The sequence below is a fragment of the Corvus brachyrhynchos genome, unplaced genomic scaffold (genome assembly GCF_000691975.1).
Source record: "Corvus brachyrhynchos isolate BGI_N302 unplaced genomic scaffold, ASM69197v1 scaffold66, whole genome shotgun sequence".
Taxonomy (NCBI): domain Eukaryota; kingdom Metazoa; phylum Chordata; class Aves; order Passeriformes; family Corvidae; genus Corvus; species Corvus brachyrhynchos.
In genome coordinates, this window is record NW_008238440.1 from 3320249 (window position 1) to 3332719 (window position 12471).

General features: G+C 42.5%; 1 protein-coding gene across 1 annotated transcript in view; it reads right to left on the minus strand.

Moving 5' to 3' along the window:
• Nucleotides 1-556: 556 nt before the first annotated feature.
• TK2 (thymidine kinase 2, mitochondrial) overlaps nt 557-12471 on the minus strand; it is a 13887-nt gene continuing 1972 nt past the window's right edge. The window contains exons 4-13 of the mRNA XM_008635488.2: nt 12401-12444; nt 11897-11934; nt 11019-11093; nt 9590-9643; nt 8536-8625; nt 7114-7187; nt 4372-4460; nt 3996-4075; nt 2652-2732; nt 557-2255 (exon numbers count right to left, since the gene is read on the minus strand). Of these exons, the coding sequence (XP_008633710.2) occupies nt 2157-2255; nt 2652-2732; nt 3996-4075; nt 4372-4460; nt 7114-7187; nt 8536-8625; nt 9590-9643; nt 11019-11093; nt 11897-11934; nt 12401-12444 (724 nt within the window). The 3' untranslated portion in view covers nt 557-2156. The remainder of the gene's footprint in view (nt 2256-2651; nt 2733-3995; nt 4076-4371; nt 4461-7113; nt 7188-8535; nt 8626-9589; nt 9644-11018; nt 11094-11896; nt 11935-12400; nt 12445-12471) is intronic.

Genomic DNA, 12471 nt, shown 5'->3' on the forward strand with positions numbered 1-12471 from the left:
AATGCCCTCTCAGAGCACTCATCATTATTAAGTTGCAGTGATTTAGAAAAAACAAATGCACCACCAGATGGGAATAAGGACAGGAGCTGCAATTCCTGACTTGGTGTGGTTCCTTCAGTGCAATGGTTTTTAGGCAAACCACAATCCTACAAAAGCAGTGATCTCCAAAAGCAGCACCATCAGATATTGTTGAAAAGCCACGCAACTGAATGTTTCTGTCCTGCAATAAGTGCCAGACAAATGTCTGTGAAAAGTGATCAAAGTGCTGATGAAGCCTTGCTTGCTCCAGCTAAGCCTACCAAAACCAGTAGGGGAAATAAGATACTCTGTACTTCTGGGATCATTCCCCTAAAATTACCCAGAAAAAGTAATGTGAGAACAGTCTGAGTGCTGCATTGAAAGGATTCCATTGAAGAAAACATCCAGAAAGTAAAGCACAAGTGAAGGGCAACTCAGCACTTCATGTAACAAGTCCAAGAATTAAACCCCCACTGGTTTTCTCCACTCTCCAAGTACTTGCAGGTCATAATAAACAGATCATGATATAAACCCAAAGAACCATCTGTGTTTTTCTTTATAAAAAAAACAGTAAAAGCAAAGAACGCAAAACATTGTAAAAATCAATTAATTCTAGGAACTTTTTAATAACTATTTGAAAGGAAAAACAAATACACCGTCGACCCTGTAGTTTCACTGTTCCTCAGCTCAGCCACAGCAGGGCTGGGATCTCACAACCACATCAAGACGCAAGGAATCCCCTCCCTGGGGAGGGGTCTGGGCACTGGAATGTCTGTAACCCTCTGAACCTTTTGTTCTGTGGACCCCACCTCCAAGGGACCAAGACTGAACATTGTTCCAACCGTATCAGCATTACAACAGTCCAGCCTCATCACTGGATCCACAGGTTGTGAGATCTTCCCACTATCTGCTCTTACCCTTGCCTTCTATACCTTGTGGTATTTTTTGTACTTGTACAGAAAAGAACCCAAAGAGCTGCATCCCTCCTTTCTGCTGCAATTCAATTGTTTTAAAATCTCAGAATCACTGAGGTTGGAAAATACCTCTGAGGTCATTGAGTCCAGCCTGTAACCAACCACTTTGTCACCCACCAGAGCACTGAGTGCCACGTCCAGATTTCCAGCCTCTCTGCCCCAGCCTGGAGCTGCAGGGCTTGGGGGTGGCCAAAGAGCAGGACTCGGCTGCTGAACCTCATGGCAGTGGTCTCAGCACATCCATCCAGCCTGGTCTGGTCCCTCAGCAGATCCCATTCCCACCCAACTGGGTATCACCCCCTTCTGCTGATGGTAAACTGATCCTCCAGATCATCAATAAAGGTGTTAAACAGGACTGCTCCCAACACTGAGCCCAGGGGGATCCCATTTCCCTGCACTCTCTGGGCCTGGCCATCAGCCAGTTCTTATCCCAGCCAAAAATGCCCCTGGCCAGTTGTGGGCTGCAGCTTCTCCAGGAGATGCCATGGGAGAGGGTGTCAAAGGCTTTGCTGAAGTCCAGGGAGACACATCCACAGCCTTTCCCTCATCCACCAGGAGGGGCACCTGGTCATGGACGGAGATCAGGTGGGCCAGGCAGGACCTGCCCCTCCTAAACGCAGACTGGCTGGGTCTGATCCCGTGGTTATCCCATACATGCCATGACATGACACTCAGGATGATCTGCTGGGCACCAGGGACAGGCTGACAGGTCTGTAATAAATAAACCTCCCTCGTACACACACTGCTCGTTTGCTGTTGTTTCACCCTGTTCACCCCAAGGGGGCTATTAAAGAGGAACCTCAGTTACCCTCCCTCAGAGGGGCGTTGTAACAAACCATTTATTTCAAATTACAAAAACAGGGTTGTCTTGGGAAAAAAAAAAAGAAACTGAAGTTACTTCTAGGAAGCAGCAGTGAAGTGGGAAATGAGAGAAACAGCCATATTTGAGCTGAAGTGAACTGACACAGTACAGCTGGTGGAGAACCTAAAAACACAAAGGGAATTGGCTCATATGCTGTTTCTGATTGGTATCTGATCATTCCAGAGCACTAAGTCCACAACATTCTACAAAGCATAGTACAAAACCAATACCCATTATATTTAAATATTCAAAATAGCAAATCAGACTTCATAGATGATTTTTGATACAACAGTCACAGACTTCTATAAATGGTGTTGTCTATTAGGTGGGTTCAGTATTTGGTCCCGGTTTTCTTCATACTTCTCTACCATCTTCTGCATGTCATGGTCAGCTCCAATTACCTTGGAAAGAAGAAAATGAACACTGGAAATAAATGACACCATAAAACTTGGTTTCTTTTGAGCTAAACAGAACAGGACTACCAGTACAGCCAAACTGGGATACTCCTAGGGATCTGTCCAAGCTGCTTTCTGTTGGGAATTTGGCATTCCCTGAAAAGCTACACAGCTGATCCCACAAGCAATCCCAGTGAACAGCCCCTCAAATTCCACTGGAGATATGGCAGACCCCACTTTTATGCTATACACCAACACCTATCATGTTTTTCTGAGGTTGTCCTTCTCCAAAGATTGTCAGAAAAGCAGATTTATTTACTTTTACCACTAAACAATGCTCTTCTTATTTGGAAAGCACAATTCCCCACATGCCTAATTGGTTATAATTAAAATAATACTCACAAGTATTGGGCAGGAAATTTCAAACAGTGCACGTTTAATGAGCCACTCTTCGTAGAGCTCATGAATAGCTTCTAAATATTCCTAGAAAAGAGGCACTGGAATAACACATGTGCCCAGGGATGGCACACACATTGCAATCTTTAACCATTTGGGAAGTAGTTAAGAGACACATACAAAAGCCTGCAACACATATCTTCCACTAACAAAAAATGAAAAGCATCAGAAGATTTTTGAGAAAAATTAATTCCCAGTACAAAGTTTAACTCCACGAAGACCTCAAAGACACAGCTTACAGGAGCACAGCGCTCTCAGCTCCTTTTAAGATGAAGCAACCATGATTCTCTTTCACAGGTAAAATGTGGTTCAAGGTTTTACAGAGAAAAATACAACAACGTAAGGACAAAAAGGGAAAGGCTGCGAAGAATATGTATGGGAGGAACTTTCTGTGTCAATACATTTCCCTAAAATTCCCAGTTCACTTTCTTGTAACTCAATTTCCCCTAAAAGCTCTTCTGCCTGTCATCAAGTGGTTTTTTTCTTCATGGAGACCACTTCACATTGCTCATTCATAACTGCTCCCCTCCTCTTCAGCAGAGCTGCAAAATAACACAAGGGCTCTTCAAATCCATTACAGGAGGATTTATTGTCAAGGCAGAATTTCACCCATTTGGCCCAAAATTTAGCTCTTTGCACAGATCTTCAACTGACAATTGCTTCTCCTGAGCCACCCACCACCAGAGCTGCAGAGGACATGCAGAGGGAACTGCATTTATGTCTGGTCAGGCTTTTTCAGAAGCCTTGTGGCATGAGGGGCAGTTCTGTAAACTGGCACAGAAAGTCACTGTTCCATTACCACAGTTTGTTCTAAAGCAGATTCCCAAGCTCCCAAATTCCCAGATTTTCAAGGAGTTGCTTCTTGTCAGCCACAGCAGAGACACTTTTCATGCACAAACATCCTGGTGATACCAGACAACAAAGTGCCCACAGATATCTTAGCACCTGCAAGCCCAGGTATCTGTGCTTCACCTGGGTGCTTTTATGCCATTTAATGGTACAAAAGCAATTGACTTCTACATCTTAGAGAAGAGTACCAGTTGATTAATACTGCACCTAAAGTCAGCTATAGTGCACGGACTACTAGAACAGAACACCTGGGAGAGTCAGCGTGCATGACAGATCATTTTTTAAAAATAAATCAAAATTAAATACTCAGGGTTTAGTTTGCAGTGGAAACAGCTGCACCACATTTTGGCAATACACACAGGATACAATTTTAGTATTTAGATTGGAATCATTATGTTTTCAAAGCTCCTTGTAACCATATATATCAGAGAAACTCCTTACCAGAGGAATGACTTTTTCCTCTTCCCTACATCGTGTCTTTAGCCTCTCATAACAAACTTTAGGAGATGTCTGCAAATAAACTGCAGGAACAAAAATTGTTATAGTTATGCTCAAGGATCAGCTTTAAAAGCAAAGAAGAAACTCACTTCACAAACTATAGAAGGGAAGAATCCTGACTTGGGTACCACCACTGGACCTCTCCTTTGGCACTGCCATGAATCAATCCATGAACCACCCACAAACCCAAGCTGTCTGATGCTACCACTTTTATACTGAATAATGTGATTATTTATGAGCCAAGAAACAAGAATTATTTTTTCTCCCCAAAAGGAAACCCACCCACAAACACATCCCTCCAGACCCATCAAAATGTTACCTATCAGATCAACTGAAACATCAATGTTGTTCTGGATCCAGTCAAACCATTCACTTAGGACAGCATAATCCACCTCTGGCATTTTCCCACTGAACAAACACAAGAGGCATCACTCACTGAGCAGCATGCAGAGATCAATTCCAAACTCTCATTTTGCTCACCTGACCAGAATCACTCCCCATATACTCCAACATTTGTGAAAAGACCAACATTATGCCCACCCAAATTGAAGGCCACATAAACCATTGTTTATAAAATAGACCAAATATTTTTCTTTTTTTTAAAAAAAAGTGCTTATTAGCCTAAAGTTTACATTATTAGCAGTTACAAACATTATTTTTCCATTACAGTTAAGCAATAATTACTTGGTGACCAGGAAGAAAAGCATTACCTCAGTGACATTCCCACAATAACAGTAAATTAGTGTCAATGGTATTTATTGCTCAGGTTCTTTTTATCAGCATCAGTTCAAATCTGTCCCAGGGCATGTCACCAGAAGGGCTGGATTTACTGAGCAGCACCAACAATTCCTTACAGAAGCCACAGTAAAAGGCAGCAAAAATACAATGTCAATGTGTCAATAAATTTACTCCCACTGTAAGAAATATTTGTTGAAAGAGTATAAAAGTATTTGTTGAAATATTCGACATGCTTAACTGGAACTCTGAACTTGGAGAGCACAGAATGCTGGAGACAGATGTCCCAAAGTTATCTCAGCAACAATAATAAAATATCAGACAACTCAAGTAAAAGGGAGTTATTGAGGACATGTTAAGACTCACATCCTATGTTTTTATCAGTACATCAATTTTCACTTATTACCATAGTCCTGATTGTCAAATATTACTAATTTTACAGTATCCTGTCTTTGAAACTGGTGACAAAAGACATATTCCATAAAAAAGGATGGAGCTGGGAGGCTCCTGTACTCTCCAGCTGAATGATTAAGACCAGTTGTGCCATTTTAAATAGGACTGAAGAAAAATATTCCACAGATTTCTAAACTATTCCCCTGGCAACTTGCTTTGATCACTGGCAAAAGCAATAAAGATATTTCCCTAAGTATGGAAAAATGCAAAATCCCTATCTGTGCCACCTCCCCTCTTGATCTGCCAGCCAGAACTGGGGTAACACTGGTCACTGCTACTCTTCTAATACTTCAGTTCTGGGTAGCAGGGGTCCACATCAGCCAAACACTGACTCTGCTACTTTTCTCTGGGATAGATGCAGGAAACAGGAAGGTTAAAAGGAATTGGAAATACAAAAAAGCTCCACTGTTCTTACCCTAAAAGACAGACACATCCAAGTCAATTCTGCATCGACCTGCCCTGCAGACAACATGCCTTTGCTCTCCCTGGGTAATCCTGTGAGGACTCTGCCTTGAGATCCACAAAGATACAGGGAATATAAAAGGCACAAAATGGTGTTTTCATTTCCAAAATTTGCTGACATTTGACTCCTACCAAGTAAAGTTTTCACTGCCTAAGTTCAACATGAACAGAGCGAGTTTTCTGTCATAACTAATGACAGATTCACAGGGACAGTGAACTGCAGTGCTCACCTACAGCACACCTTGCACACTCATGTGCACACATTTAAAATTCACCTAACATGGCCACATTTATTCATTTTTTAATGTGTCACAAAATAGCTACTTTCATACAGTCCTCAATTATTCCTTGTTTTATTTATAATCCTTTTACACATCCTTTTCTTTTGGTTTGCTGTTGGTACTATCACTGCCTTCTAGCTTGCTGTAACAAAACAAAGCAAATGCCTTTTGTCCAACATTTAAAAAGTGCTGAAGCCACAAAATATCTTAGATGCCCTTAAAATTGTTATTATTAAATTAATTCAGAGTTGACACAAGCAGATTTGGCCTCATAGCAACTACATCTGGGGAAAAAAGCACTTTGTCTACAATGAAAAAAGAAGTCAGTAATTAAAAATGAGGATACTCCAGGCTGCTTCCACTGTGTGTGGACTGAGATAAATAATGTGTCTCTTCCCACTTCCAAAGCCATTCCCGTGGCCGAGAGGTGCTCGTGCAGCATGGATGACACCTTGTGGCAACAAACTGGGTTTGTCCCTCAAGGCCACTGAAAAACCCACTAAAACCCATCTGTCACATACACTCCTCAAGAGAAGGTCAGCATTCCAAACAAACAAACCAAATAAAACCTGATTCCTGCACTATTTCAGTTAGTTTGGGATGGGTGAGTTATACCTGGGGCAGGTAATAGGTGATTGTTCTTTCTTCCCTCACAGCCTACCAAGTCTGTTTTGATCCTGTCAATCCTGATTCTGAGCAAGAGCACAGGACTCGAGTCCCTGTTTGCAAGGAATGCCAATCCTGGATGCCAGGCTGGATAACACTGCCCAGGTGTCTCACTCCTACAGTGTTATTCTTTATATCCTCATGATTTTTTACATGTCCAGCATGTGTTTCTTTTGATCCAAGCAAGATTTGGGTATTCAGCTGGAGAGCAGATAACTTTAATAGGTGGTGTCTAAATAATACTGAGTTCTAAATATTCAGGAGCACTGCCGGAAAAGGTTTTCCAGAATCCTACAGGAAGTGGGCAGCACATCCCATACCAAACACAATGCCACTCCAACATAGAACTGGCAGATTTCACAGGCCACTTAAATGCACATTACCAAAGAAATTATCAGTTGAATATATATACACATTTAAAATAATTAATCCAAGAAAGTAAAGTAGAAAACCACATCCCATACCTTCGATACAGATTCTCCACAAAAATGTGTTTTGCACTGTGAATCGATCGCTCCATCATCCTTATGGGGGAAATCTGCAACATAAAACTTGACTCTCTACATTTTCACACTTCTTTCTTTTCACACTCATGGCACATCACATGAAACACCATTTTCAGATCTTGTGATAAACTGACTGGGAGGGTGGGAACCACAAAACAAACAAGGACTCCTGATCTTACTCTGATTTGTTACTCATACACCAGTTCAAAGGTAAGTGCTCAGCATTCAGCTGAGCAGCGGAAGGTAACTCAGGGTAGAAAAAGCAGCAATCCACTTGGGGTCTGCAGGACAATGGGAACTATTGCTCCCCAAATTGCTGCCCCATCCCATGTGTTGCTGGGTCACTGCACAGAGCTGACATCAGACACACTCAAGCAAGGAAACAGGACTTTTAAAAGAAGTAACTACAGCTGCCAGAGCGCTGGCCTTAACCAGCCCTGCATGTGCTCCAGCAGCACTTCATGTTGGAGCAGAGAGATTCTCTGACACTCTTGGGCCTGGCAGAGCAACCTCTAACCCAGGTTTCTGCACATTAATGAAGCAAAAATGGCTGCAAGGCTCAAATGACAAAAAAGCTCAGATTGAAATGCAGGGAAATCCTCAGGAAATCTTGAATGAACTTCTTCTCCAACAGAACAGGATTTCTACTGTCTTGGAAAAACACCTCTTCCAAAAACCTAGTGATTGTATGTGCAGTACCACTCTCCTATGTGGCACTGCTGAAAGTTTGCCCTGACACAAACTCACAAAACAGAACATAAGAACATCAGTAAGATATAAGCATGGCATCTAACACCAGGTCTTGTAATCAGGGAATGGAAGATAGCATAGAATGTAACAAAAGGTGTAGGAAGGAAAGAATGAACAAATCTTAATAAAAAGGTAGAATGTGAAAATTGATAGAAAAAAAGTACAAGAAAAAAAAGGATGTAAACCATCTGAAAAAAGAAATAGAAAATGGTAGTGGAAGTATTTTGCACAAACAGAAGAAGCAATGGCTGAATTTGTACTAGACAGCATGAAGCAGTACTATGAATTCTAACATGAGATTACTTAGTGTTTGCCAAAGATTTGAAATAATGAAATTACAGACAAGCCACTGACATGTAATAAGGAAGAGATTTGTGCAAGCCTAGCTCCTGAGGGTGTGCCCAAACAGCAGGATCAGTTTGGGGAGTTGTGAGCAGGCAGGAGGCAGAGGTTTTACCCCCAGAGCACACACAGAGCAGATCAATGTCTGCACCACAGAAATTCCTACTCACTGCAGGAACAAAGAATGAACACACACAGCATCTTAACTTTCGAATACAAGGTTAAAAGGATTTAGCACTCATAACCACACCTAATTACTTTTAAAACTAAAACCAAAAGTTTCCTTACCATGGGCCTGGTATGCTGCTCCAGCATGGTCAGCTGGACGTAGGTCTGCAGAGTTATCCCCCACCTTGATGCATCCTGGTACATTAAGCCCTGGGGTCAGAGACAGAAGCAAGACAGATGGACATTTGTTAGGACAAACAGCACAACAGGAAGCTGGGTATTTAGGAAGTTTCTGCAGTACAAGAGCATTGCTAAAAGAAGTGCACTAAAACAGCTGACACCAGGTTTGACAAGAATTAAGTGATCATTTGCTCCCCACTATCCCAGGCTGCTCCAAGCCCCAATGCCCCACCTGGCCTTGGACACTTCCAGGGATGCTGGGGCAGCCCCAGCTTCTCTGGGCACCCTGTGCCAGGGCCTGCCCACCCTCCCAGGGGAGAGTTTCATCTGTACATCGAACCTAAACTGCCTCTCTTTCAATATGTCCCCTTTCCCCCTTGTCCTGTCCCTGCAGTCCCTGAGGAATTGTCCCTCTCTGGTTTCCCTGCAGCCCCTGCAGACCTGGGAGGTGCTGTGAGGTCTCCACACAACCTTCTCCTCTCCAGGCTGAGCAGCCCCAGCTCTCCCAGCCTGGCTCCACAGGGGAGGGGCTCCAGTCCCCTCAGCACCTCCGTGGCCTCCTCTGGCCTCTCTCCAACAGTTCCATGTCCTTCTTATGTTGGGGGCACCAGAGCTGTTCACAGAACTCCAGTCAAACAACATTAACTGATCAGATCCAACCATCACCTCAAGTTACATCCTTCCCTTCTATGAAACAGGCACAAGTACATTTAGAAACAACTGCCACACTCAAGGCTTATCTTCCTGGGAATTGCTTTAACTCACACCCCACTGGAGACCCAGTCCTTGCCAAAAACACATTTTATATGCAGTCTTTCTATTACATGCATGTCTTAATCGCAGTAGAAGCTCTTTTGCTTCATGGAGCTTTCATTTTTGCCGTGTGAGATTTAGGTCACACCCTTCATATCAGTTTTGCTGGCTGATAAAAAGCCATCACACATGTCTTCCTACAAGAACAGTCACTGTAACTGTAGAAATCTCTGCCACTTACCAGGATATTATGACCTCGAACATTCCTCCACTTGGTCAAGGGTTCCTTCAAAACCTGGTTAAAAATCATTACTCCATGTTAAACACATCTTAGATTCAAAATACTTAATGTGACCCTACAAGTCTACAACTATTTTTAAGGAATACTTGTGTAGTAAATCAGAGCATTCAGGATTTGTATTGGAAAGCTCATCACTCTTAAAAAAACAGCACTGAATTCGTAACACAAAAGGTAATAATGAACACTGCTAAAAATAGAGAAATGTCAATATACAGCGTCTTCTTAGCATTTTTAAATGCTATTAGATTACCTCATATGCCTGGAGAGAATTTTTTTTTTTTGAGTCAAAATCAGTGCCATGTAAGGGAAAGAACAGCTTAGCAGAGCACTTAGCATTTCAATGACAAGCCCATCCCCTCACAAATTAATTTCTCAGAAAGTAACACTTGCCAGCAAAGGTAGAGGATCAGACTGCTACCACATTCATTTTCATTTTATTTTTGTGTTCTAACAAACCAAATGTATTCAAATCTTTTACAAAATGAATCAGAAAAGCTTCTGCCCTGAATAGGTACAATCAGACCTGCCTGGTTCAAACAGAGTCTAAATCTGCAACGATACTGTAGAGTCAGGCCTAAGAGAATCTCATCAGCCTGGGAACTTAAGTAGCTAGTTAAAAAATGCTACACTGTATGCAAATTAAAGTTTGTTATCCTTTGGATTAAGAGTTAATTACTTCATAAGGACAATTCCTGTTAAATTAACAAATAACATCTGGAAATCCAGCATTTCTATGAGGATTCCTAGAACTTATTACCAAATGTGTTGCCAGGTCTGTCAGGGAAAGCATTAATATCTGTTGTACACAAAAGCAACTGTTCACTGAGGTTTGATCTTGATTTTGTTTAAAATACAACAAGCCTGCCCTTCCCCTAACCTGGTTCTAAGCAACACAAAATCAAATACCAGATCAGTAAGGAATCTCCTGAAACAATTCTAACAGATTTTCCTTGTTTCAAAAAAGCCATCTATTCACTGGGATCCCAGTTACATGACACCCCTATTTTTACATCATTATTCTTTACTTTGCTTTTACCAGACCCATCTAAGATTTCAGTGACATGAAATGGCAAACAGGCAAGTCCAAACATGCCCATGCTCTGTGGGTTGCTGTTACTTCATAAAGGTACAAACTCTGATTCACAGGTTTTACTGGTATTTTGGCATCCAGTATATACTACATGTGATCTACATTTCTCTGCTGTGATTTAACTGTAAAAGTTGGGGTGGTGCCCCAGCAAGCCCCTGGCTCAGACCCTGCTGCTCCCTCCTCATGCACCCAAGGACAGCACTTCTAAACTGTTGGCTCTGTCAAGACAAGCAGCTGCTCAATGAGGAAAATAAGGACAAAGAAATGTGCATCCAGTACCTCAATGCTGGTAGTTTGTGCAAAATAATCCAGGCATGTTGTTTTTCCACTCGCAATGTTGCCCTCGATACAGATCTGATTAAAAACAGAATCACTTTGAGACCCACACAGTGGCAGAGCAGTGAACAGTGTCTCAAAAACGCACCCTGCCCATTCCAGCATGCCAGCTCCCTACACTGGGAAGAGATTATTTCATGGGAAGGCAGCGGGGATTCATTTGGATGTTGTGACTCCCTCAGACCACCACTTTTTCCCTCCCTGGCAAACATAAACCAACTGTCTCTGGTGGGCAAGGGGCAGCCTTCCCTCCTGGTGCTCCCACAGCCAGCCCCCTCCCCTTCCAGCTTCCTTCCCCTTCCCAGGGCCCCAGGAGCTCCAGACGGCCACCTGCTGCTCTTCACTCTGCCACAACCTCAGAGACTTAACTTCCAACTTAAAATAAATGCCAGCTGAAGTAATAATTTCAGCATCCATTATATAGGTAGATTAAATCTTAAGAGGCATCTCATTTTTATTTTCAGAAACCTAAACAACTAAAATAAACTAAGAGAATTTTTTTTCAACTGTCTTAAAGTAATTTATAGCCCAGGGGGGTTATATAGGGAAATGGCAAGGCTACACATGGAACACTGACCCCCAAACCGACACCTGTCCTGACACAAGCCCTCACAATTTTTGCACAAATATCTCACAATTTTATTACAATTTGCAGAACTAGACCAGCATAGCCTTGCACAGAGTATAACCCAGTGATAGATCCATCACCACACACTGACACAGCCACAGCCTGCAGCTGCCAACTACACACACACTCAAATTATAATGGAATTATAATGAAAGAGGCTGCACTGTTTTCTGAACTAAATGCAAATACTTACAATTCTCTTTCTAGCATCTTTCTTTATCAGATGCTTATCTAGAATGGAAATAAACAACAGTTAAAATCACGGCAGTCTTCACAACTTAGTTATACTGGGCCTCTTAATGTGAGACCCTCTATGACATTTTTAGGTTCCCTATGCCTTAATATGACTATTTGCTAAATTATCAGCTTTCAAGGTTTGGGGTAATTATTGAGTCATGTAACAGACACATTGTGGCACAGACTGACACAGATTTAGCTGAAGTTCACCACTGTCCTTGACACTACCAAGAATCCAACGATGGGTCGGATTCACACTTTCACCAGATTTTTGCTACACCTGCTGCTCCTCAGTGGGTTTGCGCAGGGGAAAAGGGAATTTTGGAAAGACCAGTTGGAGCAGCACCCAGTGGCCTCACAAGCCCGGCAGGGTAAGGGTGTGGATTACAGAGCAGCTCCAAAACAAGCAGTTCAGACGCCTTACACCTAAAACTGCGGTATAAAACCACGCTGATCTTACGAGACCCTTCACCCAGCCAAGTACGGGAGGAAGGCAGGGAGAGGCTGGGGGGTCACCCCCGGTCAGTGCTC